The sequence below is a fragment of the Urocitellus parryii genome, chromosome 6 (assembly GCF_045843805.1).
Source record: "Urocitellus parryii isolate mUroPar1 chromosome 6, mUroPar1.hap1, whole genome shotgun sequence".
Classification (NCBI taxonomy): Eukaryota; Metazoa; Chordata; class Mammalia; order Rodentia; family Sciuridae; genus Urocitellus; species Urocitellus parryii.
The window spans coordinates 36,047,419-36,063,030 of record NC_135536.1 but is presented as its reverse complement, the minus strand read 5'-3'; the positions used below and the strand labels follow the sequence as shown (position 1 = coordinate 36,063,030).

General features: G+C 46.3%; 1 protein-coding gene across 1 annotated transcript; it reads right to left on the bottom strand.

Moving 5' to 3' along the window:
* Nucleotides 1–9,523: 9,523 nt before the first annotated feature.
* Rem2 (RRAD and GEM like GTPase 2) lies at nucleotides 9,524–14,273 on the bottom strand. Its single transcript, XM_026406123.2, has 5 exons — nucleotides 14,160–14,273; nucleotides 12,546–12,887; nucleotides 12,238–12,311; nucleotides 11,140–11,347; nucleotides 9,524–10,659 (listed from the first exon to the last, which is right to left on the bottom strand). The coding sequence occupies exons 1-5, from the start codon at nucleotides 14,260–14,262 to the stop codon at nucleotides 10,364–10,366; spliced, it is 1,023 nt and encodes a 340-aa protein (XP_026261908.2). The 5' UTR covers nucleotides 14,263–14,273; the 3' UTR covers nucleotides 9,524–10,363.
* Between the last annotated feature and the right edge of the window lie 1,339 nt (nucleotides 14,274–15,612).

Sequence of the window (15,612 nt, the reverse complement as noted above, 5' to 3'; positions counted from 1 at the left end):
GTGGGGGCAGGTACTAGGTATTGAATCAAGGGTTTATTTTACCACTGAGTCACATCCCCAGCCCTTTCTATTTTTTGAAACAGGGTCTCACTAAGTTGTGGAGGCTGGCCTTGAACTTCTGAAACTCCTGCATCAGTCTCCCAAGTCACTGGGATTACAGGCGTGCACCACCTTGCAGGGCTTTATCACCTCAAGTGTCTTCATACCTGCCTGCCCTCTGAATAGACTTTTGACTCCTGTCTGTGCCTAAGGACAAAGCTTGTCTTTCCACCAGATGGCAGTGTGACAGTAGCACATTCTATACCTTTCTTTGAGGTGTTTTGTGATCTTGAGGAGCTTAAGTACCAAAAACGTCTCTTAAGACTCACAGTTTTACCCTGTAGGTTTTGTGCCTACCTTTCACCTTCTGTATCCCAATCCACTATCTAAAAGGATCTGGACATTATATTATATCAGGGCTTCCCTGACCTGACTTCAACAATTATTTTTTTGGCCAGTTCTCTGAATCCCTGCTTTTCATATAGCTTTGCCTGAGAACAGGCTTGGGACTGGTGAATTTCCAAAGAGCAGAGTATTTCAGGAATAGCCCTGCCTAAGGGGAGTTATACCTTCCCCTGCCTGCTCTGTATAACAAGGGGTGGGAAAGAACCTAGCTAGCTTACTACCTAGGAACCAACCAAAGGAGAAGGCCTGAATTCATGGGCAGGGCTCTGTGGGGTTCCTTCATTCTTTACTGATCTCTATGGCAACAGAATGTTAAGACTTTATTATGCTAAAAATATGGATAATTGCAGATAGGTTTTAATTTGTCAGTTCTCAGACTTCTTTCTAAGTGGGGTAATGTTTTGTAGAGATGTTAGACTCTCAGGTTGCTTTCTATACTAAATCACTAAGCACTGGAGGCTTGCTTGTCAGGTGGCCAGTGGGACTGTGGACTAGTTTCTGATTCTTGCTGGTCTCACCTGCCCCTGTTCTTTGCTACTGCCCCACTCCTTCCCGGTCCTATCCTGGTTTACTCTATTGACCTGGAGAAAGGGAAGGAAGATGCACTATTTTTAGGTAGGAACTGCTGGCTATGGCCCAGTCCCCCTATATGTATTGATTTAGCTGCTAATGCATCTTGAGAAGTGCAATGTGGGCCATTATTGTTACTCATCCTGATGCTGTGAACTGGGTCTCCTTGTGCTTGTTTAGACTCCTCCAGAATATTAGACCCACAAGCCTTGCCTCCCTGCCCGTCTTCTCAGATGAGCCTCCACTTCTGCTTGGTTTACTTATGTTCTCATCCTAGCTACTTTGGTCCTTCTACCTCAATTTCTCCTTGTTCCCTGTTCTTAGTTCTTCATATAGTCTCTTGCTAAGAGGAAGACAGTGGTGGAAACAGGGAAATATCTAAGACAACTGCTCTAGTTTTACACTATGTAAGGTGATGGCATTTCATGGATGATAGCTGGTGTCATTATGTATGACTCATCATCTTGTTAACTCATCCCTCTATAGGGGGTAGTTATAGAGGGGAGAGAAGGGGACAGTGAACAGCCTTGTACCCAGCCTAACGTAAAAGAAATCTCCCTCCAACTCTCCCACCTGAGCATGAGTGGGTAGAGAGGTAAAACTATGACCCAGATCCTTTATCAGCAGAGGTAGAATTTCTCCCTAGTTCTCACTTTTTTTTTTTTTTTTTTTTTTGCAGAACCAGGGATTGAACCCAGGGCTTCACACTTTTACTAGGCAAGTGCTCTAACACTAAGCTACATCTCTGCCCTTTTAAAATTTTTTAATTTTGAGCCAGGTACAGTGGTGCATGCCTGTAATCCCAGTGACTTGAGAGGCTGAGACAAGAAAACTGCAAGTTTAAAGCCAGTCTTTGAACTTAGCGAGGCCCAAAGCAACAAAGGCCCACAGTGAGACCCTATCTCAAACAAGGGCTGGGGATGTGGCTTAGTGGTTAAACACCCCTGGGTTCAATCTCCAGTACAAAAAAAAAAAAGTTTTAACAGGGCCTTGCTGAGTTGGCCAGGCTGGCATCAAACTTGTGATCCTCCTGCCTTAGCCTCCCACGTAGTCAGGATTACAGAAGTGCACCATCATGTCTGGCTTCTACCAGTGCCAATTATAAATGAAATTTTCACCTGATTTTTGGTTTATATAGCCTATGATTCTGTCTTCTGTAAGGCAATACCATTTCCTCCCTATTCTTTAAACTTGGGTTCTTGTCATTCTGGATACTTGGGTCCAACAGCCCCTAGATGTGAGCTACCATTTCTGGCTTTCAGGGGGCTTGACTTGTGAACCTTTGTTTTTGTCACTTAAACAATGAAGGGAAGTGAGTTAAACACCTGAAAGAAATTATACCACAGTCCCTCTTTCCTGTGGAGAAGGTCTGGTGAGAATCAGGGAGTAATACTTGGACAATGAAAAAGTCTCTTGTGGCTCTGAAAATAAAGTAGAATGTGTTATATAATTGTTAACATTTATGCAGGATTTGTTGTGGGTTAGGCATGATACTAATAGGTTATATCTACTAAATCATTTAATCCTCACAATAACTACCTAGGGTTAGTTGTTTTATTGTCTACTTTGTAAACAAGGAAACTAATACCCAAAGAGATTAAGTAACTTGCCGCACAATCTCACACTTGGCAAGTTCAAGTTTCCAATCCAAGTGGCGTGGCTTTAGGTCTCTTGACCCTCCTCCTTAACTTTACCCCACTGTTCAGCGTTACTATGGAAGAAGCCAAGTCTTGGAGTCAGTGGGCAAGTATCATTTTTCCTCTTTCTGTACCTATGCTCTTGGGGGGATGCTGGAATATTTATTTTTTATTTTCCTGGGGTCCAAATTCAGGGCTTCAGGCATGCTAGGCAGGCCCTCTACCACTGACCTATAACCCAGCCTGACCCTGAATTTTTCTTCCTTTGTGTCTTTGCTCATCTTGTTCTTTCTTCTCCATTTCTGGTCAAAATCCAATCCTGTAGGACCCTGAAACTTTCTTAGTTGGATCTGATCTCCCTTTTCATTATTCCTTGTCCTATTTGTGGGTCTCATTCTGCCTTTATTTACAGTTCTTTGCAAACTCTTTTACTAGATAGTTATAGCATGTTGAAGCCACCACACAAGTCTTTCATTATTAATTTGCCTTGCACATATTAAATTGTCTGTTGAATTAATTCCCTCTCTATCAAAGTCAGATCCAGGCTTTCCAAAGTTTGTCCCTTCTAGCCTGCTTTCCCCAGCAGCTTCATCTATTCCTTTCTTACTCCTCTAGGAGAGAGGATGCAGATCTACTCTTTTTGGTGTTACCATGGTAGCCTGTGATACTTTTTGTCTGAAGTGCTGCATACCATCCACTAGCAACTGATGTTTCCATGGCAACCAGGTGAAGGCAATAGTCATGAGCTGGATAAAGGAGAGGAATTTTGGTTTGAGAGACGGAATCTTCTAGTCTCAGATATTTCTCTTTCCTCCCAACTTTGCACTCTATATCCAAAACTAGTATGCATTATCAAGGTTTGCTCCTGGTTGAAAGAACTCTGAATGTGAAGTGAAGCAGACCAACCAACTTAAATCATGTAGGAAGGTAAAAGCAAGGAAAGATCTGATCAAAGACCACTTTAGAAAGTTGGACGAGTTCTGTTAGCTGCTCCAGATGATCTGTTCTCAAGAGCCCTTAAGAGTTGGCTGAAGTTACTGGAGAGCCATTAGGCAGTTATTTTTGAGAGCAATGGGTAGATGGATGAGGTGCCTGAAGACTGGAAAGGAGCCAGTCAGCACTGGGTTGTACAGAGGGAAAACAATGACCTTGGAAATTAGAGACTTGCCATACTATTGCCAATGTTCCAGAAAGGATAAGAGCTTCAGTCAGTTTTTATGTATCAGGAGACCTACTTGTTTAGAATGAGGGTTGCTGAGAATTAGCTGCCTCCTTTTAACTCCAGCTGAAAGCAAGCTAGGGTATTTTCACTCTGTAGCAGAATGGTCACTCAAGCCACCTATGGGGTTCAGCTCCCTCTTGTCACAAACTAGCTGAATAAGCTTGGGGACTTATCTAGCTCATATTCTTCATCTATAAAAAGAAAATGAAAACAGTACCTATCTCAGGAATGTTGTGGAGATTAAATGAGATGCTAAGTACGAAGAGCTTAGAACTGTTAGCTTTTTGATGTCGTCATTATTACCATTTCTCTGGGTGCTTACTCACTTGACTTCCTGCCTGACCTCATTCTCCTCCCCAATTTTAGAGAATTCTCAAGGCTTACAGGGGGAGAAGAAAGGATGGGGCAATGATGTAAATGAATCTTAATCTTTCCTGAGTTACATTCCGAGGCTCACAAGGTCCTGTGTCAAAATTCAACCAGCCTAATTTTCAGGAAAATGAATCCCAACAAGCCCAATCTCCCTGCATCCTTGAGGATCCACCCATATAGTCAGATTATAACAAGATGGTTTAGAAAATTCAAGGTGAGCCTCACCAGGTAACTTCAAAGTACTTACTCCCCTTTTCTTTGGGCAGGGAGGAAAAATCCCAGAGCAATCTGTGTTACAGCCCATTGTTTAGGGCCTGCCTAACATCTTAAGAATTCTAGCACCTGTCTTTGTTGGTCCTCCTTCTCTAGCCCTACCCTGGCAATTTCCTTTCTGAATAAATGTTTTAAATAAGTACAGGTCCTCTGCTTAAAGAAAAGTTAGAATTTGAACAACACAATGGAAATTATGTAGAACAATATTCTCATTGCGGCTTCAGTTGCCAATCTTCCTCCCAGTCCTCCAAATGACCACCTCTGTTAATGGGTTACCTGTGAGTCTCATGGGAGGTCTGTTGGACCTTGTGGACCACTACTTAGCAACTGTATCTGCAGACTGGTGCTGAACTATAACTTTACTAAAGTGCTTGAGTGTCTAAATACGGGGCCAGAACATAGGTTGCAAAAGACATTGCTTCCACTGTTCATCACTATACCACTTGACAAAGATCTTTGCCCTTTATTCTCACAAATATCCTACAAGACAGGTACTTCATTATCTTTATTTTGTAGTTGGGATAGCATAGCTGAGGTTCAGAAAAGGAAAGAGACTTAAAGTGACTTAATTCACATAAGTTGGCCCCATCTAAGAAACATCCTGAATGCAAGTCTCCACTGAATTCACATCCATAGCTTGAGTTTATAAGGCCAAGCTGTGGAAGCTTTTCATCATTATTCAGATAGATGAAAAGGCATCTTGAGGATGTCATAAAACCATCAAAGTCAAGATGAGAAAAAGCAGAATGCTTTTGTCTGGTTTTGGGGTCCCTAGACAACTTTGTTCCACCATTCACCCAAATTGTACTACCTTATATTACAGGGAGGGTCATTTCCTCATTATGTATGTATTGGGGTGCCCACCATTTCTCTTCCATGCATTTACTCATGTATTTTCACTGCAAGGAATGTTTTCCCTACTTTCCCCCATTTATCTATAGCCTCCATGTCCTTCAAGGCCCAGATCCTAAGATACAAGTCTCCCATGTGTAATTTTCCTTCCATTCAGAATTCCTGGAGCACCTGATGGTAGCCTACAGTTAGTTAGAATGGGGTCTAATTGATTGCTGTTTTAGCATCATCACCACCCTGTCCATTTCCCCAGCTTAACTGTAAGCTATTTAAGGGACAAAGATAATGTCATAAATGGATTTGTCTACCCCCGGTTCCCAGGAGAGTGGTATGTTGTTTATGTTTAGAAGCTGAGGGGAACAACTTCAAGTATTTGTGGATAAAAGATAATGTGTTCAGGAAAATTTACTTATATTGGCATAGATCAAAACTGTTAAGATGGGAAGCTGGGGCTGTGGCTCAGTGGTAGAGCACCTGCCTCACACGTGTGAGGCACTGGGTTTGATCCTCAGCACCATATAAAAAAATAAAGATATTGTGTCTATCTACAACTAAAAAATATTTTTAAAAAACTGTTAAGATTGGGAGCCGGGTGTAGAGGCACTCACCTGTAATCTCAGTGATCCAGGAGGCTGAGACAGGAGGATTGCAAATTTAAAGCCAGCTTCAGCAACTGCTAGGCCCTAAGCAACTGAGTGAGACCCTGACTCAAAATAAAAATGAAAAATGCTGAGGATGTTGCTCAGTAGTAAAGCACTCGAGTTAAATCCCCAGGACCACCCCGCCAACCGCCCCCCCCCAAAAAAAAGCCACCAACCTGTTAAATTAATAAAAAGATGTGAGGACTTCCTGGGAGTCCTAGAGGACTTCCATCCATGATCTGGCACCCTTTTGGAAGAGGGGAGCCCCTGCTCCAGTCTCTCTAAAGAGGGTTAGATGTAACAGGGCCTAAAGGAATAACTAGAAGGGCCCACTCCTTTGGCCCCTCAGGAGAGAACAGTCTATGCTCTAGGCAATGAGGAGGTTTTGTGGGCAAAGAGGAGCTAGAATAGTAGGGGATGCTAAAGGAACATAGACCTTTAGACAATTACAGTGCTTAAGAGGAGCAGAGGGAACCTTACCAGGCACAGGCAGCTCAGGCCCCAGGGCTCTTTTGCTGAACTCTCATCCCAGCCCAGATCAATGGCTGTATTTTTCCTTGATCAGAGGGAGGGCAAGAAGTGACTTGGCTCTCAAAGAAGACCCTATTTCTCCCAAGTCTAGCAGGAGCCCTGCTTCAGCTTCAGTCTGTTCTGAGCTCTTCCCTGTAGGCGTCTGGAGGGAACACACAGATGGGTCAGGCTGATGGGATGGGCTGAGTTGGAGGGAGAGAAGTTTATGGTGTGTGGCTCCCCTCATGGAGTAGATCCTGCTGTCATCTTCAACAGATGATATACACATTTTAAGCTTCTGCCACATGAAAAGCAATGGGCCTTTCTTGTTCTTCATCCTCCTACCTTGACTCATTTAACCATTGGGGATACTCTGCTAGAAACCTGCCCCTCTGTTGCCTGCCCCACTTCTACAGTAGCCACAATATACTTAGCCTGAGTTCCTCCTCTACCTCTTTCACAGATGCTTCCTCTCCTCATCTATCCCCAGGAGATACTTTATTTGGTTTTAGAACAGGTAATAAATGCCATAGTTGGGCTGGGGCTGTAGCTCAGTGGTAAAGCACTTGCCTTGCATGTGTGAGGCACTGGGTTCGATCCTCAGCACCGCATAAAAATAAATAAATTAATTAATTAATTAATTAAATGCCATAGTTGAAAATTGAAAATGTAGAAAAAGGGCATGAAATGAATATGTCATTCTGTTTTTATTTTTTAGTGGTGTTGAGGATTGAACCCAGGACCTTAAGAATGCTAGGTAAGCACTCTACTATTGAGTTACAACCCCAACCCTCCTATGATGAAAAATAAACTCCCACCTGCCACCTGTCTTCTACTCACCCAGTCCCCCTTCTGAGGGGCAATCAGTATAATCCATAGTTTGTAATTTGTTGGGTCTCAAGACACTTTTGTGTATCTGATGAAATTCATGAACTCTGTTCTCAGACAAATGCATGACTACACAAAATATTAGATTGTCTGTACCATTTTACAAGAATCATCTCTGGTCTGGGGCTAAGGCTCTTGGCCAGTACCATACTCTCACCTTTAGTATTTCCTTAGTATAACTTGTGGGTCTCCTTAGTATAACTTGTTTCATGCAAAATGAAACGCAGGGCTTCTTGTTCAAATAATTTTAGGACAACAGCCAAGCGTGGGCTCCTGTGTGACTTCAAAGGTCATACATACAACAAAGCAAGCCCTGTATCTCATCCTTTCTTCTGGCTCTTCCACTTCCATTTTTATGATGATTATTCTCATATCTGTCACTTGACCCAAACTGTTCTGAATTTCAGACTCTGCTGTTCAGGGAGTGTCTGAAATTCTCCATATGGATGTTCTAACATCTCAAACTCTGTGTCTCCAATATGGAACTCACTCACCCTATCCCTAACTCTCTGCTCTCTACTCGTAGTTCTTTTCTATATCCCCTCCCACCTGCAGCTTGTCCCTCTCTTTATGCTCATCCACATCCCCAGCCCCTATACTCATCCATACTGTTGCCAAGTCTAATAAGTTCTATCAAACCCATGCCTCCTTTCTTTTCTAATGCCATCCCCATTGGGATGGTCCTTTATTACTCTCCAATGTATTACTGGCCCTGAATCTCAGCTGCACAGGCCTTGCTGCTCCAATCCATGTACAACTCTTCCAGCTTGGGAGACCATCCTGATCATGTCATTTCTATTCACAAAGACCTCTAGTGATCTCACTGCCTCTAGAGTTGGGTAGGAATGCATTTGCCTGACATTTAAGGTCCTTTGTTGTGAGGCTCAAAACCTTTTTCATATTCTTTTATACCCCTCCTCTTCATGTCCCTGAGGTTTCAACCCAACTGTACAACCATCTGGTTGCTTATTGGCCCCATGTGTTTTCCTCTGTTTTAGAATTTGAACTGTGTCTTTTCATGGTCCCCAGGGTTTAGAGCTTGCTTACTACACTCATAGACATGTCATTTCTCTGACCCTTTTATCACAGCCACTGAACATGGTCCTACCCATTATGTTCCTGAATCTCTTCTGTGATACTTCCACCTCTTCCATGCATCCTTACTGAAAAAGGAGTTTCATGCCAAGCTGGATAAAATCACCTTTGTATTAAGCAGACAGTGGAATCCCAGCTCTATTACTTACTGGGTGCTCTCAGGCAAGTTACTTACACTCTGTTTCTTCCACTATAAAAACAGGTTGTAGACTTATATATAATGTCTTATTTCTCTAAGGACAGTGCCATTATTCATATTATCATCTCATAACCAATCATTCTGCACTGGTCCTCCTTGGCTCCTCAGCTTGCAAGGACCCAAGATACATCTCATCACTCTTTTCACCAAGTTCTAGGAGGCTGCACTTGGGGTGGAGGCCAGGCTCTCAGGTACTCAGGTAGCTGTATTTATTATATTCTAGGGGTGAGGAGAGCTGCTGCCTCTGCTCCTTTTGTTCAAACTCATGGCTCAGGCAGCAGCAGGCGTGGGTGTCCCCAGAGGAGGCAGTGACAGCTTCAGTACTCACACAGGCTATGCAGGTGACAGCTGAGAATGTGGGGCTCTGTCAGGAGAGGTTCTGGAAGACCCCACCATGCCCCAGCTGATGGGTGTTACTCATGGATGTGGACCCCATCTTGAACAAGTCCAAGAAAAAGCTCAATATCTCTGGTAGCTGAACATAGCTTCCAGCCAGCTTCCTACAAGTAAAGGGTGGAATAAAGAGATGGGGGCCCAGAGTGTGGAGACTTGGTCACTGTGTCACTAAGTTACTAGATTACTTTTAGCAGGTACCTGTTTCTCTCTAGGCCTCATCTACAAATAAAGTGGACCCAATTATCTGCAAGGGCTCTTCGCCTCTTGAAATGGTCCAAGTTAGTTCCAGAGCCTCCCTTGCTTCTCTGAGTACTAGGATACATTCCCAGCCCTTTTTATTCTTTGAGACAGGATCTCCCAAGTTGCTTAGGGCCTTGCTAAATTTCAGACGCTCCCCTGGAACTTGTGGTCCTCCTGCCTCAGCCTCCTGGGGGCTGGAATTACGGGCTGCACTTCCTTGATTTTTGTCCGTGACAGCAGTTTCCATCCACATTCATCCCTTCCCTGGAGGCTCCAAGAACAGAAAGCAAGGTAAACGGATGCAATACAAAATTCCTTTATTGAAAAGGGAAAGGGTGGCCTTTTTCTAGTGCCTCCTCTTCATTCTGGGATCTGAAGGCAGAAGAAAATCTGTCCTCACTTTACCTTTAAGAATCTTAAAGGTGAAGTGCCTCGGTGGCAATGGTAAATCACCCAATCAACTATCGAGAATAGCACTTCCAGGCCCTTGCCTTTAAGAACTTCTTAAGGGCAATGTGCACCAGTATAGCAGATAAAAGCCAGAACATTTTTTTCGGAAGTCTCTAGAAAAGGGCCTCTTCCAGTCTTTAAGACTCTTAAAGGTGAAGCATGTTCAGCATACAAAGGAGGTCAACTCCGTCTAGGAGTCTACAAAACACTTTTCCAGTTCTCTTGTCTAGAATCTCTACAGAAGAGGTGGCCACGCGCGACTTAATAAAAGCAAAATACCTTGCAGGACTGTTTTCTTTCTTGACCCTCCCAAACAAGCCCCGCCCGCGGCCGTTGCGGGAGAGTCCTGCGGCTCGAGGTCTGCGTCCGGCGCTAGAAGGCGAGCTTCCCAGCGAACGCACGGTACCCCAGCTGGGTGGAGATGACGCCCATCGGCCCTTCCCCCGTGGTCACACCAGGGAATCCTGGGAATTTTTGGTTTCCTAGACGGCTTCCACATAGGAAGCCGGACGGGGGCGGGGCGAGCGGAGGGCGCCGTGGCCATGGCGACCGCAGCGGCTGTGGAGACCTTGGCTCAGAGCACAGAAAGGTCGTGACATGACCTGGACCGCTGCTTGAAGAACTTAGCGTTGCGCGGCACTAGGTTGGCCAGGAAACGCTTGGCCTTCTTGGTGAGGCTCTCGCGGCGCGCAGACGGCGCGGGGCCTTCAGGGCTGCCAGACTCGTGCCGCTGGCCTCCAGTGCGACCGCGGCCCCTCCGCAGCCGGATCTGGCGTACGGCGCCCTCGAAGAGCTCCCGCGTGTTATGGTGAAGCGCTGCCGACGTCTCGATGTGCTTGCAGCTCAGCGTTCCGGCCAGGTGGCGCCCCTCTGTGGGAAGGAGTCTGCTTAGGCACCCGCTGGGCCGCCCTGGGCCCACAGTTTGCAGTGGAAAGGGTTTGGGACTATGAATTGCAACACAACTCGAAAACTAGGCTGGGATCCTAGGGTGGGACCGTGGAGGTGCGAGGGAGGGGCCGAGGGGCCTTGGAGAGGCTAAGGCGATTGAAGAGCAGAAGGGATTCTTAGGGCCCTAGAAGAGGAATATTGGGGCTCTGTCCTTAACCTGGAGCTAACTGCTGGTGAATTCGTGGGCCTGTGAAGGTTTTAGAAAGGCCTCCGGGAGGGCTGCGCCTGCCCTCGCACGTATGAGGCACTGGGTTCGATCCTCAGCATCACATAAAAATAATAAAGATATTGTGTCCACCTACAACTTAAAAAAAAAAAAAAAGGCCTCAGGGAGAAGAGGTGATACAGAAGCGAGAGCGGTCCCCTAAAATGGCAAGTATGGAATCGGTTCAGAATACACACCCTCCAGGGATACCTCCCGGGAGCGGGCCAGGTCACTCTTGTTTCCAACCAGGATGACAGGTAGGTCGTGATGGGGCCTCCCAGCTCGGAGCCGAAGTAAGGTCTCTGGAACTTTGGAGAAGCTTCGTCTATCCGTGACTGAGAAGACGATGAGAAAGGCGTCCCCTGTCTGAAGGCAGTGGTCCCGCAGCCACCCCCCAGCATCTCCCTGGAAACGTCAGAGATTGGTAGAAAGTTAGGGCTGAAGACAGAGTTGACCCAGTCGAGCACCTACATCTCAAAGATGAGGAATCCCACTGTGTGAGAAACCACCTGCTTAGGACAGCTGAGTTGGTTAATGACATCATTCCCAGAGTGTGTTTGAGGTTAGTAATGTGACCCCCATTTAGGGGAAATTGGAGGATCCTAGACCAGGGTAGCCATTCTACATTCTTATGCTTAAGCTCTTGATGCAGAAACAAATGCTATTTAAATGTATGTAATTTGGCCTCTCATTTCTATGTAATAACCTTATGTTCAAACATTGAGTACCCCCCTCCCCCCGCCTTTTTTCCCTTTTTGATACTCCAGCACTCTGAGCACTTGTCCTGTCACATCAGACTCTTTTAGGCTGGAAAATTTATGGATGGAATCAACTTCTGGGTTGTCTAGCCTGGCTTGAAGCTGCAGTTTGTCAAATTCAGATCCTAAATTTAATGTCCTTTTTTTTTTTTTTTTTTTTTGAACCTAGGGACACTTAACCACTGAGCCACAAGCCCAGCCTTTTTGTATATTTTATTTAGAGACAGGGTCTCACTGAGTTGCTTAGCACCTTGCTTTTGCTGAAGGTGGATTTAAACACAATCCTCCTGTCTCAGCCTCCTGAGTCCCTGGAATTACAGGTGTGCCAGTGCCTAACTTTCCTCAGAAGATCCTGGAAAAGTAGTAGTTCTTATGGCCAGGGGCCTGGTATACATTACACATTGGTGTGGACCTTGTTGTCTGAGATAGTACAAATGAATTGTACACATTTACACCAGGATCTGTAGTCCCACCAGCCTTCAGCCAGACTGCCCTTCCTCAGTTTTCTCCCAACTTCAGCCACATCTTAATCCTCACCTGTTCCCAGATGTCATAAACAACTAAAGTTACTTCCTCCTTATCCACCATGATTCGTCTTTCATAGGTGTCCTCTGTTGGGAAATAGAATAAAACCCATTAGGAGGTTCCCCAACACTTGTGAAAACTGGTAACCATAAACACCTCAGATCCCAGCAGCAGGGAACCCCTGCCAGGGAGTCTGCCACAGAAAGCACCGGAGAAGTTTCTCTTAGGTTTAATTCTCCAGGGGCTGCTTATGCCATGAGCACTTCATCCCTCAATAGGGCCCCAGGGTCCCCTCCACCACCACATGCTCTCCCAAATACCTGCATTCTCCGGCTCATGAGCACTGTCTCCCTGGAGACCACCGAAAGTGCCTGCAAGGGTGCTTTTGCCTACTCCACTCTCCCCTACTAGCATGACCTTGAAGATGCCATCCTTTTGGGCAGGGGCTGCCTCTCCTGAGCCCAAGGAGTCAGAGGAACCAGAAGATGAGGCCTGAGGTGGCCAGTCAAGTTCATCTACAGCCTGTGCCCTACATAGCTGGTGCTTGTAGGGCACAGGCATACTGCCTCTTCGTCTGGGGACCCCAGGGACAGGGGGTAGCCCACTCTGGTCCAACCCTGCCAACAGTTTCTCTGGTTTCTTCAGAAGTGTGGCATCTGTTTCTGGATGGGCAAAGAAAAGGAAGCCATGAATGATATATGTCCAGACATCTGCAGAGAGCTAACCCAAGCTGCTTCAGCTTTGGAGGCCAGCCACACCCAGTTGATGACCATGACCCTAAACAACAGAATCTTTGGCTCAACCTTTTACACTAAAGTCTCCTAGAAGCTTGGACTGGTAAGCCTTCAAGGATGTGACATGATGACTTCCCCATTGTAGTCCTAGCTACATCTGCTCAAAATTACCCCATACAGGAGAGGTACCTGTGTGCAGGTCACATACCCACTCACACTTCAAACTGACATAAGCATACTCCCAGGCTTGACCTCTGGCCCAGGGGGGCTGAAGGAGGCTGTCCATCCTTCCATCAAGGGGCCTGCCTCCTACTGGTAATCCTACTTCTTCCTGCACTGGTAATGCCCACACTGAGGAGGGCAGAAGGTATGAGAAACTGAAGCTGCTGAAGATTCTGGGGAGTAGATATAAGCAGAGTCAAAAACTTTGTAGGGAGTCTGTTTCAAGGGCTGTGTGAGATGATGTGTGTTTGGGTTGCGGACGTGTGTGTGAGACTTCTTCCTTGTGTGGTCTCTGTGGATGTGTGTGTGTGTGTGTGTGTGTGTGTGTGTGCGCGCGCGCGCGCTGCTTCTTCCCGTGCCCTGTAGGTGAGCATCCCCCAGTGCATGGCTGTGTGCGAGAATCCTGCATCCCTGGTTGTCCCTGTGAGTGGGAGAGAATATTGCGTTCATGGAGAGGTAGAGGTGGGGAGAGAGAGAGTATGAGTGAGAGGGAGGGTGACAATGCATGGGTCAGGGTAACTGGAGGAGGAACAACAGACATAACAAAGGGGGATGGAGAAAGGCTGGAAATAGCCCAGGATCAATACTTGGCTGACAGCCAGATCCTTTAGGAGCCAGAAGAAACCCTTACAACAGGTCCCCATGGTAGCCCCCTGCCCGTGATTCCCAGGCTTGTGGGCTTCCCCTTCCCTTTCACCCTTGCCTCCAGTCTGTCCCAGACTATAGGGAATGAGGCTGACCTGAGCACCACATATTGCTTTCTCAAGCAAAACCCCAAAGCCCTGGGAGTGATGGGGGAGGGGGCATTTGGGCAGCTTTTCTCCTCCTCCACCCTAGCCCAGCCCTTTATGAACAAGGGTCTTCATTACTTCCTGACTTGCCTTTCCCCTCTTGCTGATTAAACCTCTAGTTCTGACCACCAAAGCTTCAGCTCCCACCCCCGTGGTTACAGCCGGCACCTGCTACGTTAGCCCTCACCTGGTGTAGGTGTCCCTGATGGGGAGGCCTGGCAGCTGTCGGAGGGACAAAGTGCTGTGTTTTCTGTATCCATGTCCATGTCGGTATCAGGGTCCCTGTACATGCGCGTGTGTGCGTGCAAGTGCAGCCCAGCAGCTTGCAGCACCCGCTCCCTCAATCAGCAGCACTGTCAGCTTTTCCCTTTAAATACCACCCCCCCACAAGTCCTCCCCCTAGACACCTGGGGAAATTGTCCCGCCCCCTGATGAGGTCACATATGCTAATGAGCAGTGATGTCAGCGGGATTCCCTCCTTCTGTCCCCCTCCCTTTTCTTTGTGTCACTTCCCTCTGGGAGAAAACTCACCATGAGCCTGGTTAAGGCGTGAAAGAACAAAGTCAGAGGGGCGGATGAGATGGAGATTCAGAGAGGTGGGGTGGGGGCAGGTCCCGTGGGCAAAAGAGCTGAGAATGGCAGGAGGCAGATACCCAGGGTAGGAAAGGTCTTTTTCTCCAGGTGTCAGAATGAAAACTATGTATCATTTGTGTCTGTTTCCAGCCCCCTATCCCAGCATGTAGCCCCAGAATGGGTGCTCAGTGGTTGAAAAGAAGGATGAGAGGCAAAAAGACAATAAGCTGATCTGAAAGACAAAAGAAAAATATACCAAAAGAGATGCAGGGGTAGTGGGCCATCCACCCCACCACTGTCTCCTCTTCCACCCTGCTCTGGGCTGAGAGCCATAAAAGTACCCATTTCCAAGTGTGGCCTTAGGCAGATGGGGGATCTGTAAGAAAAGCTGCTTTGTTTGGGCAGCTGCTGCTGCTGCTTCTTCTTCTTCTTCTTCTTCTTCTTCTTCTTCTTCTTCTTTTTTTTTTTTGCCACTAGTTTCAGGTAGGTGCAAACCATTGTAGAGGCTTCTTCCTTTACCTCATCTCTCTCCCAACCAGGCCCACCCAGCCAGTGTTAATCAGAGCAGGTAAAAAAATATACCAGAATGAATGGTGTCTACCTATGTAGGCAGCTCCTTACTGCCCTTTTGTGCCCAGCTTCTTTTCCCTTCAGGTTTCGACTCTTGTCCCCTTTCTTCTGGACACTCTCAAGAACCCAAATACACCTTCTGATTTCCTCTCCCCAACTTCACCCTCTATTTGCCAGATGCTATGCTAGAGATAGTTTTGCATTATCTCCCTTCTTCTTCCTGATCTGAAGACTTATAATGGTAGGTGGGTGGCCTGTTCAAAGTAATAATGCAGGGGTGACTGGGATTCCACCCAGAGCTTTCCAAGGCCAAAGACTATTTTTTTTTTTCATTTCTATGCTATGCTGCTTTCCTTGTCTTAAAAATTCCAAATCTTTTCTATTATTTGGAACAATCCATTTTGTCATCCTTGGAGGACTTTTCCAATAGAAGAGGCAAATAACATTCTTGGGAATGATGTGCAGTGACACTTCACTTGTCTGGAGAACAGGATCTA